The sequence below is a fragment of the Silurus aristotelis genome (genome assembly GCF_946808225.1).
Source record: "Silurus aristotelis genome assembly, chromosome: 22".
NCBI classification, from domain to species: Eukaryota; Metazoa; Chordata; class Actinopteri; order Siluriformes; family Siluridae; genus Silurus; species Silurus aristotelis.
Window position 1 is genome coordinate 10,668,941 of NC_139595.1, and position 17,830 is coordinate 10,686,770.

The 17,830-nt window shown below is 36.5% G+C and overlaps 1 protein-coding gene across 1 annotated transcript in view; it reads right to left on the reverse strand.

Moving 5' to 3' along the window:
• Positions 1–17,830, reverse strand: part of atp1a2a (ATPase Na+/K+ transporting subunit alpha 2a) — a 54,242-nt gene that overhangs the window by 2,875 nt on the left and 33,537 nt on the right. Inside the window, exons 8-23 of the mRNA XM_083525613.1 lie at positions 16,446–16,714; positions 13,091–13,289; positions 12,766–12,878; positions 12,543–12,677; positions 12,289–12,368; positions 11,896–12,005; positions 11,395–11,570; positions 10,990–11,126; positions 10,624–10,774; positions 9,183–9,351; positions 6,035–6,189; positions 5,531–5,654; positions 4,450–4,595; positions 3,076–3,206; positions 2,781–2,882; positions 2,013–2,104 (exon numbers count right to left, since the gene is read on the reverse strand). Coding sequence (XP_083381739.1) covers positions 2,013–2,104; positions 2,781–2,882; positions 3,076–3,206; positions 4,450–4,595; positions 5,531–5,654; positions 6,035–6,189; positions 9,183–9,351; positions 10,624–10,774; positions 10,990–11,126; positions 11,395–11,570; positions 11,896–12,005; positions 12,289–12,368; positions 12,543–12,677; positions 12,766–12,878; positions 13,091–13,289; positions 16,446–16,714 — 2,289 coding nt within the window. The remainder of the gene's footprint in view (positions 1–2,012; positions 2,105–2,780; positions 2,883–3,075; positions 3,207–4,449; positions 4,596–5,530; positions 5,655–6,034; positions 6,190–9,182; positions 9,352–10,623; positions 10,775–10,989; positions 11,127–11,394; positions 11,571–11,895; positions 12,006–12,288; positions 12,369–12,542; positions 12,678–12,765; positions 12,879–13,090; positions 13,290–16,445; positions 16,715–17,830) is intronic.

A 17,830-nucleotide genomic window follows, 5' to 3' on the forward strand; every position in this document is an offset into this window, starting at 1 on the left:
GGCTTTGGATTGTTTCACTTGGTTACTCAAAGGTGTGTACTTACTGATGTGTTGTTTATTATTTAGTGGATAAATCTATTTGAATACTATAGATTAAAAGATAAAACAATTTAACTAAGAAAAAAAAAATTGATGCATGTGCTGAAGCTCTCTTTTTGACTTTAACGTATATAGCTGTGGACGATCAATTACTTAAAATGGCACTATTCAAAGTCACCCTGTAGAGGATGGGTCCCCTAATGAGTTTGTTTTCTTATTTGGGTTTCTTCATGATGTCATTTCAAGGAGTTTTCTTTTTTGTTCAGCCTTATGTTTGCTCATTACAGACCTAAATCTAAATTTATTCTGGATTTCTTAAAGTTGCTCTGTGAGAATGTCCACTGTTAAAAGCATTATATAAATAAACTGAATTCAATTTTGATTTCATTGAATTTTTCTTTTACATGTACTTGAACCATACTGGACAATAAGTTCTTAAATAGACTCACACTGTATCTGTTGCCCATTAGCTAAACTAGCTATGTGTAAATTTGCAAATGCCGTGGCACAGGTCTGTTTTGAGACAAAACATTTGATGTTTGACTGCACAAGCTTAATATTCAGCAACTCTTAAAACAGATGTGCATCTGTCTACTTTCAGATTTTAATTACATTTTCCCAATCTTAACATCGCTTGCAAATTTGTGCTCCCTTGGTGTTTGATGTAAAACTCCATTCTAATGTTAATCACTCATAAAAGTATATTATTGCAGCTAACTAGTATATGTTCCACCTTTCCTTCACAGAAAGTCCTAAGGGTGCACACACACTAATACTAGCACCTGCCTCTGTGTTATGGCTGACAGGTGCTGAACACTATCCAGCATTAAAAGTTTATGCCATGCAACATCCCCAGTTTCCCTTCTGCTGCTGCAAATAATGGCATACCAGACACTGATAGAATGTCTATAAATAGTCTATAGCATATATGTGCGAAGTGTTGCCACTCAGTGTTGCCACTCAGTGTTGCTGCTTTGCAGACACAGGGGCCCCAGGTTAATCCTAAAATGGGGTTTCTGTCTGTATAGTGTGTCCTCATATTCTCCCCATGTCTATAGGGGTTTTCTTTTATGCGTGTGCATGGTGTCCTGTGATGAGCTAGCAGGTTTTAAGGTTGACCCTGTGACCCTGGCTAGGACTGCAACAGTTGCAAAAGACAGAAAGAAAGGATGGATGGGTGCTTCCACTCACAATATAATAATTGCTTCCATTAATAATAAACAGTGCCCAGAAAGCCCCTTATTCTGCCCATTTCTGTTTCTGCCACAATGCAGCAAAATATAGCTACCCTTTTAGTTCACCGAGGGCTCTGCAGCCATATTTGCTGTTGATTTCATTTCCTGCTGTGACTATGTAGCATCAAAAGGAAGATAATGAATAGTCAGCATTACTTTTCACAGCTTATAAAATGTATGCATCACTGGTGTGATTATGCTGCAGAGCAAGGCTATGTATATGCTACGGCCCCAAACAATTGAGCATTGATCATTTCACACCCAATCTATCAAGGCCTGGCAGAAAAAACAGCTTGCTGTTTACCCAGAAATACAATAGACTTGGGAAGTTAAAATTGCCATGAATTTATAAAGTCATAAAAGTAGTTAGTCTTTATTAATAACACCCATGTGGACAGTAAGACACTGGTTAGGTCTAAAATGGGAATAGTATCTATCATCCAAGTTGTGTTAAGGCACACTCATTAACACCAGGATTATCATGACATGTTGAACAAAACACAACAGATGAATAGATAGATGAAAATGAATAGATGAATGAATAGATGAAAATATGTGAAAGGGTGCACATGACATATTTAATAGACATGTTTAGTCAGTAAAGAGCAAAAGCATTAGCATTAGAAAAATTAAATATGAATAATAATTAATAATATTAATAAAGTTCCAAGAGCAAACACAATAGACAGCTAAACAAAAGGAAGTAAAGCTTGTTGTGGTCATGTTTGATTGCCTCACCTCCTGGACTTCGCCTCAGAATTAATTTGCGTATTTCATCATAGATAAAGATAAGCAGGCTGTATGGAAGAGCACAGAACCACCAGTATACCCTAAAAAAGGGAAAGTAAAATGGGGAGACAGAGCAGAGAAAGTAAGGGAAATGGGGTGAAAAGAGAATGGTTAAATGAGAGGAGTACATGAATCACAAACATTCTGCATTTCTTACTCATAGCATCTACGATATATTCATAAAAAATGTGTTCATGGCTTTCACTTAAATGCAGTAATAGCACTAATGCAGATTTATTTGTGCTATATTTGCTTATGTAGGGAAATTATCTCTAGTCAGTAACTAAACAGCAAGTGTGTGTGTGTGTGTGTGTGTGTGTGTGTGTGTGTGTGTGTGTGTGTGTGTGTGTGTGTGTGTGTGTGTGTGTGTGTGTGTGTGTGTGTGTGTGTGAGAGAGACTAATATACCAAGGTGTATACCTCATGGGAAAGTTTTAATTGCCTTTATGAAGAACATTGTTTATTACATGACATTAAAAATGTTTTTTGAAATTTGACATCAAAACTAAAAGAGGCAAAATATTTAATTTAAGTTACAAATGTTGAGACTATAGTTATGGTTATGCATTAATTGACTAAAGCAATGCGTACATAAAACGAATCATTAGAGAAATGGTGTGTGTGTGTGTGTGTGTGTGTGTGTGTGTGTGTGTGTGTGTGAGAGAGAGAGAGAGAGAGAGAGAGAGAGAGAGAGAGAGAGAGAGAGAGAGAGTCTTACTTGAGTGGGTACATGCGCAAGGCAACATCCATTCCAGGGCAGTAGGACAAGAAGGCAGCAAGGGCTGTCTCAGCAAACAGGCCAAAGATCAGAATCTTATTTCTACAGGACAGGAAATTAAATAGGGTTTCATCAGTACTGCTACTTAAATTCTTTGTTGTGTAACAGTCTGGAAACAAGCATAGAAATGGTCTCAGAAGAAGAATGTATTTAATCTTTAAAAATAATTTTTTAAATAGTTCCTTTTTTGTTTCCCCAAAACATACACATCTCTTTTTATCACATATTGTCGCACCTCATGCCCTGCTGGAAAAGGGAATTGGTGCGTGTTTTGCAGATGATGAGGTCAGCCCACTGCACCACCACAATGCTTACAAAGAAAGATGTGTGACAAGTGAATTCCACAATCTTGCGCTGCTCGTAGGTCTAAATTAAAAAAAGAAACAAAATGTATTAAAATATTCATTTTTTACTGGAAGTGCGTATTTACTTTCCAAACAGTCGAAGGCATGCTCATCAGGAATAAACTTAGAGACTAATTTATGATTTTCAAATTTGTGTTTGTAATCTTTTTATTTCTGCTTTGGGACAATGCCATTGTTAAAAGTGCTATACAAATAGAGTTTGAATGCACTGTATTGTATGCCTGGGTTTCTAACCGTGCCTGGATAATCCATGTTTTTTAGGGACACATAAATGATATGTAATATGTTTTTCTGTGGAGGAATTATTTTTTATAACTTTGTTATGTATAGCTTCAATGTTCAGTATTTTAATGCTTAATTCCAGAATGGATGCAGACACATGGGTGCAGATGTTGAGCAGGAAGCAATTTGTTTGGTCTCTCTGCACTTTACAATAATGTTTAACACCTAAGACCTACCTACGTGGGAACTAAGAAGGAATGAATGAGTATTTTGTCATTAACCCTTGTCCTATAACTACTAAGAACAAGTAGTTAACGATCCAATTACTCACTCTGTGCATATGTATGTATGAGCATCTGTATGTCTACCTATGAAACATTAACATTCCATATTAACATTCCATTTTGAAAATGTTAATAATCGGCAAACAATATAAATTCCTCTTGTAAGATATACGTTTAATGAAAAGTGTCTGTAAATTATCAAAGTGAAAGTATTTTATGGAGCTTATTTATCTCATTGCTATATTACAGCTTTGTACTTTTGATGGATAGTGTTGCCAAATTCTTTATTTTTAGACCTCTTTGGAGACAATAACTCTTAATAATAACATTTAATTTATTATAATTAATTTTTATTTAGTTTTAGACAATATTAATTGATTCCAGGGTGTTTTTTAACAACTTATAGAAATTCTTACTGGAATACATTGAGGTATGTTAGGTAGCAGAGCTCTGGGATTAGCTTGGTTAAATAAATTTAAATGGTACAAAATGTCTCATATGCACCTGAATATTTGATGACTAGCCACTGTAATGTAAAACCCACTCAAAAGCCACTTTAATGACAAGGCTAATTAATTACTTTCAGCTGATGGGTGTATATCAGTCTACAAGAAAAAATATGTAAATTGACCTTGCCAGTGTAATAGTTTTGGAGGATATGATTGCACCAGAACAATAATTGTATGTTTGTGAGAGAATGTGTGTACACTGTATAGCAGGAATCTGTGTTTAAAATACCCATTGCTGTCCATAGCTGTCCTCAAGGTCGTTGACATTACGGTCATCCCAGGCAAGTCGCAATCCTAGAAGTCTATAAGGCAAAAATCCATTTTCTGCCAATATCACAAAGTAGGTAAAGAACCCAGCCAGGGCCTGGATCATACCTACACATTCACGCATAGTATTTATTAGTATAAGTATAAACATTATTAATAAAATATAAACATATGACACATTTAAAGACAATGAAAGATAAAACTTGGCTCTACTTTCAAGGTTTTGGTTGTCCCATATTCATTCTCTACTATTCTATAAAATCTATCTATCAAGGCACAATAAGGTTTTGGAGCTTTTTGCTGGTCCACCAACTTACTAAAACACATTATTGGTGCTTTTTTATTGTCTAATATATTGAATATTGATTGTATCAATCTATAAATGTATACACTCCGAATTCCCAAAAATGTGGGCGCTGGATAAAATTTTACTTTAAAACAGAATGCAATGATGTGCAAATTTTATGATCCAATATTTTGTTCACATTAGAACATATAATACATATCAAATGTTCTTAGATTTTAGGCAAAGTCTCTAAGAAATAGAGCTGGGCAAAGGTTCTCAAAGGTAAAAATTGTCTATTCCTAAATTGTTCCAAAATTTGTAATGTTCTTCAACATAAAATTGCAATGTCTGTAAATATCTCCTCTACAGTACTTAATATCATCAAAAGTGTCTAAAACACTGCAAATTATTGTACTGTGTTTTTATTTACAATTTACACAGCACCAGAACATTTTCAGAATCGAGGTTTTACTTGCACAAAAAATTATTCACATAATTCTGAAGTGTGATCTTTAGAGGTTTTTTATTTTATTTTTGCACAGTAAACATTATAATTGAAAATTATTTCTTAGCAATAAGTTATTAAGTATGAAACTGAATATGCCCGCATTCATTGCAGTTAAGGGGTTACAACTAGTTGCCTTGAATCATTTGACCTGGCTCAAAATAATGGAACAAAAATGATGCAAAAACAATGCTTTCTTTATTTTTGGTAGGCACAGACTTGCCCCTGTGTGTGAGCATGCATGTGCCTTACCGATCTGCCCATATGCCATACTAATGAGTCTCTCGTTGACCAATTTGTCAGTTTTGGGGTTTCTGGGTTGACGCTTCATAATGTCACTTTCTGCTGACTCATAAGCCAGAGAAATGGCAGGAACCTGTGAGAGAAAGAGAGAGAAAGATGCAGAAGGGAGAAAGATAAAAAAAAATTATGACAGTGCCTATGGGCCGTAGAACAGCAGCAATGTTATAAAATTAAATATTTGTGTGGCTGTGTTTGTGCACACAGGTGACAGGTGTTTCTTTGTCCTCTATATAACGTAATAGAATAAAAGACATTCGAAGACTAAAAATTATGAAGACAAAGAAAGCAGTGAGTGAGAAAGCAGCCTTTTCTGTCAGTCTGACATATATTTGTAGACTGAATGCAGACAGAGGGGACGGAGAAATATTAAGAATGTGTGTGTGTGTGTGTGTGTGTGTGTGTGTGTGTGTGTGCGTGCGTGCGTGCGTGCGTGCGTGTGTGTTTGTCTCTTACCATGTCAGTTCCCAAGTCAATGCAGAGGATGGTGACAGTGCCCAGAGGCAGAGGAACACTGGCAATGATGAAGAGGAGAAAGGGAGAGATCTCAGGGATGTTGCTCGTAAGAGTGTAGGCTATCGACTTCTTCAAGTTATCAAAGATCAGACGACCTTCAGGAGATAGACAGAAGAGATGGCACAGATGACTCTGCAATTGATCATTTTCTATTATAACATCAATATCTCTTTTCTGTGGGTTATGGCATACACAGGAAAACAAGTGAAGACTAAAAGCTATTGCACACAGTTGGCCGTATTATGAGTGGGTGTCTGGCCACCGTCTTTTAGTAGAAGCATTTGCTTTTAAGCCAAAAAACAACGGTTAGAAAATGTGTGCTAAAAATGAAATAACATTTAATTTTTAATTTTAAATACATAAAAGCAATTTAAAAATGTAAAATCATAAAGACTAATATAAAGATATAGTACATAAAGTTTGAAATTAAAAGAAAATTTGTAAGTTTTAAAGAATGCCAATATGTTGCCTTATGAAGACAGAATGTAGTTGTAAGTATCACATTGAACACTGCAAGTTGATTTTATTTAGCAATATGCCTTGCACCCTCCTTATTTTTGCAACCCCTTTAATACAACATCTAACTGATTATTGTGCATGCAATTTTTTAAATAATATTTTTCATCATCATAATCATAATCAAAAAATAATGTCTGCATGGAACATAGTCTATTTATCATGCTTTTGTTTATTATTTTTTTTTATATTATAAATGTGTTTTCAAATGTATAATCCTATTTTGAGTCGTAATGATAACATGTTGTTTTATTTCTGTGCTTTCCAAGTGGTAGATAGTCAATAGAGACAGCTGCATAGAGTTTCTTGTAAAAATAATTTTGGAATATTGTTACATCAGTGCTAGAATCAGTCAGAAATTACTTCTCACAACACATTGTAGCCCAAAAATACTGTCATGATCTACTGTTCAGCACAACATATTTCTCCAACATGTTCATAATCATGTTTATAACTGTAAACAACTCCTCTTAATTACAATTACTGTATTATTACTAAATGCAGCAGGACTGGCAAAAAAAAAGCAGCCTAACAAAAACTACAGTAATAGTAAAACATCTACAGGACCTTGTTGAGTTAAATGATAAGTTCACCATGTTCACCAATACTATCTCCACCACCTTGATTTTTCCCCAAACTCTGGTTGCACCCCATGCCCTTATCACCCAGTTCACTCATCTCCCATTCTAACAAAGGGTTTCAAATGTTTTTTCGTTGTTGTCGTAGTGCTACCTTTATTATTCTAGTTAAGAGGGTTCTCCAATGAACAGATATACGCACAAATCCATATCCTGCTCATTGGCTAATGCCCTGACATAACCCTACAGCTGTATGGTTACAAGGAGAAAACATTTGAGGTCATATTTGTTGACGATTTCATGGAACTCTCCCAATGAGTTTTGAACCTTTCCCAAAGGCAAGGATATCAGAGAGCAACTCTCTGTAACCCAGGGCAAAGAAATGCAATTGAATAATGAATGTGTCATGCCAAATGGGTTCTCTTGCACACTCTCAGTCTTCCAGGACCTCTTCAGTGCTTGGAAAAATTGTGATCGTGTACATTAATGACATATACTGCTCCACATCTCTTTGGGCATTATAATGTGGGATCAGCAGAGAGATTGCTAGCTCACCAGCACATCATATTCATCCTGCAAATCCACCAGACCATTGGTTTCCTAAGATGATAACAGACATCCACACAATCATCTTATCATTCACAGGACAATGTCCTTTGTACTCTCCCAGCTGAAATCTTATGCCACAAAACAACACCCCAATGACTTTTGTCTCATAAAATAAAATAATCATAATTGCTAGCATAGAGTAGTTCTTAAAGTCCCTACACCTTCACCTTTTTGCCTGGTTTGCATACGCTTGGGTTTACGCTTCTGTTCTCTTACATGAGACCTTTGAAGACATTGTGTGTGAATAAGACATGCAGTTTACCTCCAGTATCTGGGCCAGCCTCATGGAGAAACATGGACTCTCAGTCAGCTTTGCATATAATTACCACCCACAAACTATTAAACAAGAGCAATGAAAGATCTTTTAAACATTAAGTGTTGTAAGAAGCTCTCTCTAAAATATCAGCCCTCGTTGTATAATGTACACTCACAATAAACTCTCCTAACTTACAATAGATTTTTCCTCTCTTTACAAGTTCACTGACTCAAGCCTGTTACATAATTACCACTACCCCTCACCACCTCAGCAACATCACTGTACAAAAAAGGACTACCCTTTTACCGTTTACCTTGTCAAGAACAGCCTGAACTCATTCAACAATTAAATGAAGTTGGAGTACATAATTGAGGGGACAAAGTAATACTGATTTCCAGCACACAGTGTTTTGACCCACTGATCTGTCAAGAATTCAATGCCAAGCATCCCAAACCACTATGACATCATTAGAAAATTTGATCTGAAAGAGAAACTCTACTTTCTAGAACACATTGTGACCTACAAACAAGGCCAACACAAACTTCAGTCCCAAACATAACATGTCTCTAAAATGCTTACAATCACCTGTACCCACACATGCACACATTCATAAACAGACTTTGGACATTCAGCCAATTGTGAAGCAATGCGAAGTATTTTACTTCATGTTTTGAATCTGTCTGTCAGTTTGTTCTTAATAAAAAAGAAACCTTTACTTCTATCTGCCTCTGACAGTTGTTCTATGTTGTTGTTTAACACATCAAGATGTAAGTATCAGGACATTAAATAATCTCATCATATATCATCCCATATTCATATTTTGATCTTAAATGCCTTTAGTGTACAGCAATACCTTCGTTGTGGAATGCATATCAGATGTTAATCAATTAAAATATCAGTGACCTGTTTAATGCTGTTTGATGAATATAATTTAATGTTATTTTGATCTGCTTACTTTACTAAATATAGCACAATTGTAAAACAGTATGCTCATTTCCCCATTTATCTCTTGGTCAAAAATGGGAATCGCAACAAGCTCTAACAGAAGTTCATTAGGCTTAAACCCCCTGCTTCTTGTAAATGGAAATAGCTTTATTAAATACAAATACATATTTTACAGTTATCTTACCCTCCTCCACCCCTGTTACAATGGATGCAAAGTTGTCATCAAGCAAGATCATGTCAGCTGCTTGTTTAGAGACATCAGATCCTGCTATTCCCATGGCAATGCCGATGTCAGCCCTCTTTAAAGCAGGCGAGTCATTTACCCCATCACCTGTCACTGCCACAATAGCACCCTGTAAAAAAATGATTGTTACACATTGGCTCTAGTTTAATGCTAACAACCAGTAGAAAAAAAAAAGTAAAGGTAAAAAAGCTTTGGTTAGTCTTTTGAGAAGAGAGGTGGCTAATTTTAAATGAAACTTTTTTGAAAGATGCCCAGATGGCCCGCATAACTGGTAGTACATCACAATTGCAGCCTTTTCTAAATAAAATAATTTAAACTATATAATGAACATTTGATTACAAAAAAATAGTGTATTATTGCCATGCTGAAATGTGCTTAAACTGGTGGGAGATACGCGCTATGTTCTTAAAACAAATATGGAATGTGGTCCAGGATGTATATCTTCTTGGGAGGCGACCTCTGACCCGTTCGCCATATACTAGGAGGTACAGGAGAACAGGATGCGCTTTATGTTTTATGATCTGGGAATGTGAGCCCTGGAAACATCTGGAACACTTCAGTCAGGGCAAAGGCAGGCTTCTCTTTACATTCAACATTATTGCACAGTAAGCTCATATGCATCTCATTTACATTAAGAGGTGGACCCAGGAAACGGGCAAGCATTTAATGTGTGTGTAAGCATGGATCTGGAGTCAGACTTTGAATCAGGGCGTGCTGACTCCAGGCTTGACCAGAAGGCCTGTAAAGATGCTATATTTCTGTGTTGAATAAAATCATTATTTACACGAAATACTGTGTCTAAAGAAGAGTCCTTCCAGCCGACAACTGCACCTCACCAAGACGACGAATATACAACAAGTACATTTAATTCTGTCTTTTAAAAAATCGCCAAAGACATTAATTCACAATATGAGTAGCAAGCTCCATGGAGAAAGTGATGCAATCATACTGCATTTGTTTGACCAAGGGTTGTTTTACTGCACCCTGATGTAACATTATATATAATGTAAACTAGGAACCATTTTTCCTTGGGCCAGTAACATAAGAAACTTCAAACTATGTTGATGGGTATGAAAAAGATCCATCACAAAAGACAAAAATTCTCCCTTATCCTTTCCAGTCTTTCCTATAGAATCTAACCTATGCATGTCACTTTCAACTTTTTGCTTATATGTATTGAAACTTTTTAAAACTGTATTTATACAATATAATTATTTGGAACCAACAATGAGCTGGAACTTTTAGGGGGGGGGGGGGGGAAGAATATGGTAGCAGTTAATATTAGTGCTACAGTTAAAACTATAGTAACATAGTTAATGGTTAACCAGCAAAAAAAAAAAATATTTTTTTAAAATACTTTTTATATACTGTACCCCCCTACCTGTCGCTGGCAGCCCTCTACAATGATGAGTTTCTGTTGTGGAGAGGTGCGAGCAAAGACAATCTCAGTATGGTTTCTCAAGAGATCATCCAAATACTCTGAACTCATCTCCTTCAGATCAGCTCCATGCACTACACATGCCTTAGCATCTCTGTGTCCAACACACACACACACACACACACACACACACACACACACACACACACACACACACACACACACACACACACACACACACACAAAAATACACTGACACATACTTTCTTAAGAACAATACATTTGATTGCCATATTTAGGAAAACAAGAAAAACACAATAATCAAGTATTTAAAAAATATATACACAATATACTTTTAGGTAAACACACCGTGGGTTAACCTGACTTAATGGGATGTTAAGTCTCTCTGCAATGTCCTCCACTGTCTCATTGCCTTCTGAGATTATGCCAACCCCTTTAGCAATTGCTTTAGCCGTAATTGGATGGTCTCCAGTTACCATGATCACCTTTGTAAATGAGATACAATGCTCACTGAATGTTTCATTGATGCTTAAAATGATGCAAGCATTTTCAGGTTTTTCTGCTTAATTTACATATAAACAGAGATAATCAATTTTGAAAGGTAAATGTGGAAGTACATACAACTTGCTTAATAAAAACATTTTGGCAAACATATAAGCATAAGTATGGCGGGTTTTTTTTTTTTTTTTTTTTTTTACAAATTCTGCACATGAATGAAAAAACAAATAAGTAAACAAGTGAAAGAATTTTTACCTTGATTCCAGCAGAGCGACACTTGCCCACTGCATCAGGCACGGCAGCTCTTGGGGGGTCAATCATTGAAATAAGACCCAAAAAGCACATTTGGTCCATGGGGAAATTGATGTCTTCACAGTCAAATGAAAAACCTCGTGGAAAATGAGATGGTGACAGGAACAGGTGGGAGAAGCCTGCATGGATGATATAAATTAAATGCAACAGAACATAATGAAACGGAAGGATATATAAAAAAAATTTGAAGAACACTGAAGGGTTATTAGGCTGAGGAAAAAAAAACAGACACATTATCTCCACAGATAGCCACAAAACCAGCTAAAGTTGCTTTTGAATAACTGTCTGATAAGTATATTTTCAGACACAAACATAGTCATTTTTAAATTCACCAACTTCTTAGTCTTTGAAGACTTTTCTCTCTTACCAGAAACTCTCATTTAGCATTACCCAGAAATATTTAAACCTACCTAGAGCCAGCATAGTCACTGTCTCTTTTCTTACCCAGCACTCTCTCCCCAAGACCCCCCAAATCCATGTAGGCTACTTGGAAACTATTTCTCCAGTCAGTGTCCAAAGGAAGCTCTTGTCCATTAATCATGATTGTACTGCACCTGCAGATTTGAACAATTATGGATTACCAATGACTGCTATTGTAGTGCAATATGAAATGCTTTATATATTGCAAAACTATTATTATGCAATTATCAATAAAAAATTATCAAGAGTTAATCAGATAAAAAAAAAATCACAGTTATAGATTTACAGTAATTGTGCACGACTTAATAGCATAGCATCAACAAAACAAATGAATATGTATGGTTCTGTCAATGGCACTGATTTGCCATGTCAGTAAAGAAAGGGAAGATCACTATTTAATGGTTTTTACTGATTTACCTGTCCAATATCCTCTCAGGAGCTCCTTTCATCACCAGGAGATGCCCAGATGGAGTGTCATCACTTTCATGGATAGACAGCTAAAAGGTTGTTTCAAATAAAAAAATGTGGTGTTTTAGGATCTGTTTTTTATTATAATGGATTTATAAAGAAAATTGTACACTGGAGCAAGAGCTTATGTTAGAAATACATTACCAGTCAGCCTAGACTCTGGTTTACATAAAGCTTTACATTGTGTGATTGTGTGTTCATACCTGAAACTTGTTGGTTGAGTTGAATGGAATTTCTCCTACTTTAGGGTTTTTCTCTCTAAACGCCTTTACAGACCCACAGGAGAGCTCAATACACTTAAGCAAAGCAGACTCTGATGCATCACCTGCAGTCTCCATCTACATTCACCACCAGGAAAATGTTTTTATTAATTAGGATATCAATATTGTTGGAAAATGGATCAATTCAAAGTGCTTGTGAGAACACCTTCAGAATAGGAATATCTTTTTGTCCAGGTTTGAAGACAGCACGGTTGCAGAGCGCTGCCACGTGCGACAGAGCAGTCCAGGTGGGGGAGCTCTTATCAAAGACCCCATTGCCTGTGAAAAAAAGAATCATACCCAAATTAAAAGTAGATAAATAAATATGCAAGAGTTTTAATTAAGTTCTTTACAATACAGTTAACTAAAATGGACTGCAGCGCAAACCCCCAAACACTAAGACACAAATCACTCAGGGTTCGTCTTGGCTGATTGGCTCTCTGTCTGTCTAACTCTCCCTAAGAACTGGTTCTCTGAAATATAGCTCTAACCTGATTGATCCTCTGTAGTATCAGCTTCATAGATCTGATTATCAAACCACATGTGGGCAACGGTCATACGGTTCTGGGTTAGGGTTCCAGTCTTGTCTGAGCAAATAGTGGAAGTGGAGCCCAAAGTCTCTACAGCCTCCAAATTCTTCACCAAACAGTTCTTATGTGCCATACGTTTAGCTGTCAAAGTGAGACACACCTGAGAAAAGAATAAGGAGTAAGATGAAGGAGAAAAAAAAGGTTAATAATATTTATATTATTGATTATTTCTATATTCATTTCCAGCACTGTAACTAAATAAATAATTCCAAAACACTTTAAAACATTCAAATTGAATTTGCATTGAATTGAGAGAGGCAGAAAGAAAAAGAACAAAATAGAAATTGACTTATGTGAATTACATTTAAAATGGTGACAGAAGCTAAATTGAAACTGGAATTGCACAGAACAAAAGGAAAGGGAGCAGTATTTATTCTCATTCACACAGTCTGCATTTGTCTGTAAGTTTGATAGAAAAGAATGTACAGCAAACAGACACAATTTAGTCAAAATAGTTCAATTTACACAATATATAGACATGGGAAGTCAAGAATAGGAAAAAGATGACAGGAGAATAAAAGATTAAAAGAGCCATAAATAACATGAAGACAAACATAGAAATAGAGAAAGTAAACAGGACAGTTGGTAAGTATTCTATCGACACAAAAGTTGGTAAATTAGGTAAAGACAAAGACAAAGAGAAGGAGACAAGTCGAAAAACACACTGTTAAAGAGAGATACACAATGAAAACAGACACAGGCAGAGACAATGAAAGCCCAAAAGAAAATATCAGAGACAGTTCTTCATAGTGACAATGGCCAGCAGCCACAGTAGTTTCTGTGCGTGTTGTTTCTATAAAAAAAAAAAACAGCTCTGTTTTAGCCCCCCTTACCACCAGGGATAGTAAGAATCACCTGCATTTTTTGTGTGACTGTTCACACATGCCAAAGCTTTCCAACAATGTCACATAGTGAAATGACAATAGTAAACAAAAAACGCTGCTGTAAATAGCCATTTCTTTTTTGTTTCTTCTTCTCACCCTGTACACATGTACAGAAGGACAACATGCACACAAATTGGAACTGTCAACTTTGCAGTTTGGAACTACAGGCAATGTGTCTTACCTGGGTCTGAGAATAACCTCATCTTTTTTCTTTTACCTAGTATGACAACTAGCAGGCCTGTGGCTACATGCCACTAGCATGGCACCATACTGCCTCTATTCAATGCTAAGTTTGACAACCTAGGTGAATTTCTTCTATTATGCAGTTTCTTGCTTGGATATGTTTCCTCTTACTTAATAGATATTATGAATTCACTTGGCAGTGCAAACATTGGATTGAGCCATTCTGGAGATGTGCACCCTCAATGCACACATTACTACACCTTTTCTCACCAAAAGAAGACCTCACAATTAATTGGCATAGCCTAGATCAGACCTGGGCAAACTACGGCCCGCGGGCCACATCCGGCCCTTTGTGCGTCCCTGTCCGGCCCGTGTGAGGCCAATCATAAATTACAGGGATGCACCGAAAATTCAGCCACCGAAAATTTTCGCCCGAAATACCTAAATCACCGAAACAACACGGCAGAAACACAATTGTAATGACGCAAAAAAAAAGCGCAGCCAGCACACGGTTACCTGGATAAGAGCCATCATGTCTGCGGTGTGGACTTATTTCAATATTTCGGAGAAAATCCCACAGATAGCGATTTGCAAAACATGCAATGCTGAAATTAGCAAAATTTTACTGCAAAGAGTTTCTCCACATCGGGTTTAATTTATCACCTGAAATCCAAACATCCCGATTGCCATTCTAAATATGAGAAAAACGCGGCGCAGAAAAGTAGTCCATCCGAGCATGCGCACTCCGTCTGTAGAGGACGTTTTTGAAAAGGCAAGAAAGTTTTCCAGTGATGGTGCCAAGGCAAAAGGCATAACACAAAAAAATGATGGATTTCATTGCCTTAGATCAGTGGTCTCCAGTGGATCGACGGATTGATCTTTGAAACATTCCCTGTGGATCCTGAAAATAATAATAATTATAATATAATATTATTTATTACACAGCTCTTCCTAATGCTGTAGATTAGAACATTCCTTTCACTTGAATGGGCTTCCAAACGTTCGGCGGTCAATAATTTTCGTTTAACAGACCGTTGCTAATAATATTTGACCGCTGCCCGTCTGTCAATACTATGAATGGTAACAAATAAATAACAATAATTTATAATAATAAATAAAAAACTTTTGTAATTGATTTATTCTTTGAACTGCAATGCATTGACTTTAGTGAGGTAAGTACACACTCATAGCCATAAATGCAATGGTTATAATAATTGACAATATTTTCTTTCGGTGTTTCGGTTTTGGCCTTGGTTTCCTCATTTTTGGTTTTTGGTTTCGGAAAAGAATTTTTATTTTGGTGCATCCCTAAAATATTATCGTTGGTGTGGCCCTCTGACACAATTCAGGTTTCTCATCTGGCCCCTTGTAAAAATTAATTGCCCACCACTAAGTCTTGCAAATCGCTATCTGTGGGATTTTCTCTCCGAAATATTGAAATAAGTCCACACCGCAGACATGATGGCTCTTATCCAGATAACCGTGTGCTGGCTGCGCTTTTTTTTTTGCATCATTACAATTGTGTTTCTGGCGTGTTGTTTCGGTGATTTAGGTATTTTGGGCAAATATTTTCGGTGGCTGAATTTTCGGTGCATCCCTGTAATTTATGATTGGCCTCACACGGGCTGGACAGGGACGTACAAAGGGCCGGATGTGGCCCGCGGGCCGTAGTTTGCCCAGGTCTGCCCTAGGTATTTTCTGGTAGCATAGCCTAGAGTAGTCAGCTAGTCTGTTGCTGTTAGTTAGTAAGGTTAAGCTTCCAAAATACAGCCTAGAGTAGACATTTTTCTTATGTTCATTTCTTTGGCACTGTCCATGTTCTTTTGCCAGTGTGAGTCTAGTCATCTTGACTCTGTGAAACACTCTTGGAAATTGTTTGTTACCTTACTGCACTTGACCATTAAAACAATAACTACTCTAAACTCTGGTCCTGCTTTTTGTTCAAACAACCCGTAACAACTAAATGGTTATTGTTCCACCTCCCCTAGGCCTAGCCAAGGTGGAAACGTAACACTGTCTATGGCAGTTATGCGGGTTCAGAGAAACACAATAAAATGTATAAGTAGTGTTAATGTGTAATTTTTAGTAATCAATTTCGTTTGTGTGTGTGTGTGTGTATTAAGAAGGAAATGTTACAACAAGCATCTGTGCAAGGGTGATATTTGTCTCTGTGTGGGTATAAACTTTACCGTGACTGTTGCCAACAGTCCTTCAGGCACATTGGCAACGATAATGCCAATAAGAAAGATGACAGCCTCAAGCCATGTGTAGCCAAGGATGAGCGAGAGGATAAAAAATGAAACACCAAGAAAGACAGCAACACTAGTAATGATGTGGATGAAGTGCTCAATTTCCAAGTTGATTGGGGTCTGGCCAACCTCCAATCCAGAAGCCAGACTCGCTATTCTTCCCATAACTGTACGATCTCCTGTTGCAATCACAATGCCACAGGCCGTGCCTGCACGCACACGCACGCACACACGCGCACACGCGCACACACACACACACACACACACACACACACACACACACACACACACACACACACACACACACAAAAAAATACATTAATATATACAACCTAAAAGAGTTGATGCTACACTAAATCATGACATTACTTACATAGCACAATTCTTGACAGTTTTGGATTCTAAGAACCTAGAACCTAGAAACAGACTACATTATGTAATATAATATATGCGAATAAAAGTGATTTTTACCAGTTATAGAAAGGAAGTGTCCTACCAAATTACAATCTACATTAAAAGTTTTTAAATGGCAAGGCCAATGTGTTTGCTTTTACTATGCACTGAAACCAGTTTTTTATAGATATACAGTGGATCAGAAAATCACTGATTTCCTTCTTTTCTCACCTTCAGAATGAGAATATATTTACTGTATTTTAACTGGAAGGAACCACTGAAAATAATTTATAATATCGAGTGTCTTACCGAATATAAAGCAATAAAAACAAGGATAAAATATACTGATTAAATATTGAGTAATAGCGCCTGGTTAAAAAATCAATAACAAACGAGAAAAAAACAAAACGTGTCTATGGTATCCATTGGCAGAAAGAAGATTTTGGTGGAGGCACCAAAAATACTTACCATTGAAATACGTTACATAGAAAGTCGTCCTCAGTGACACAAAAAATAGGGAAATTCGTGTCTATGAACACGAATCAATAGATTACATTTTGTGACTATAGCATGAATGCTGTGAGATTGGGCTGGTTTAACACATAAGAGTTTACAGAGATTAGTGGGGAAAAAAACCCATCTAATGTCTTAATTGTTTGCAGGAAAGCACCTTGTAATGAAAGAGATCATAGGAGAGTAATCAGGCTAATCTGAGCCAAATGGAAATCTAATACTGCCAGTTTGGTCTAAAATAGAACACGGTTTCTATTTAAAAAAAAAAAAAGGAAAAAAAAAAAAGACTTAATGTGGACACTTACTCACACCATGGTACTGAACAAATGCATGGGGAACACAACAAAACTCACAATTCTTTGTGATAATAGAAAAGATAAAATAATGATAATAAAATAATAATAATAATTCAAAACAAC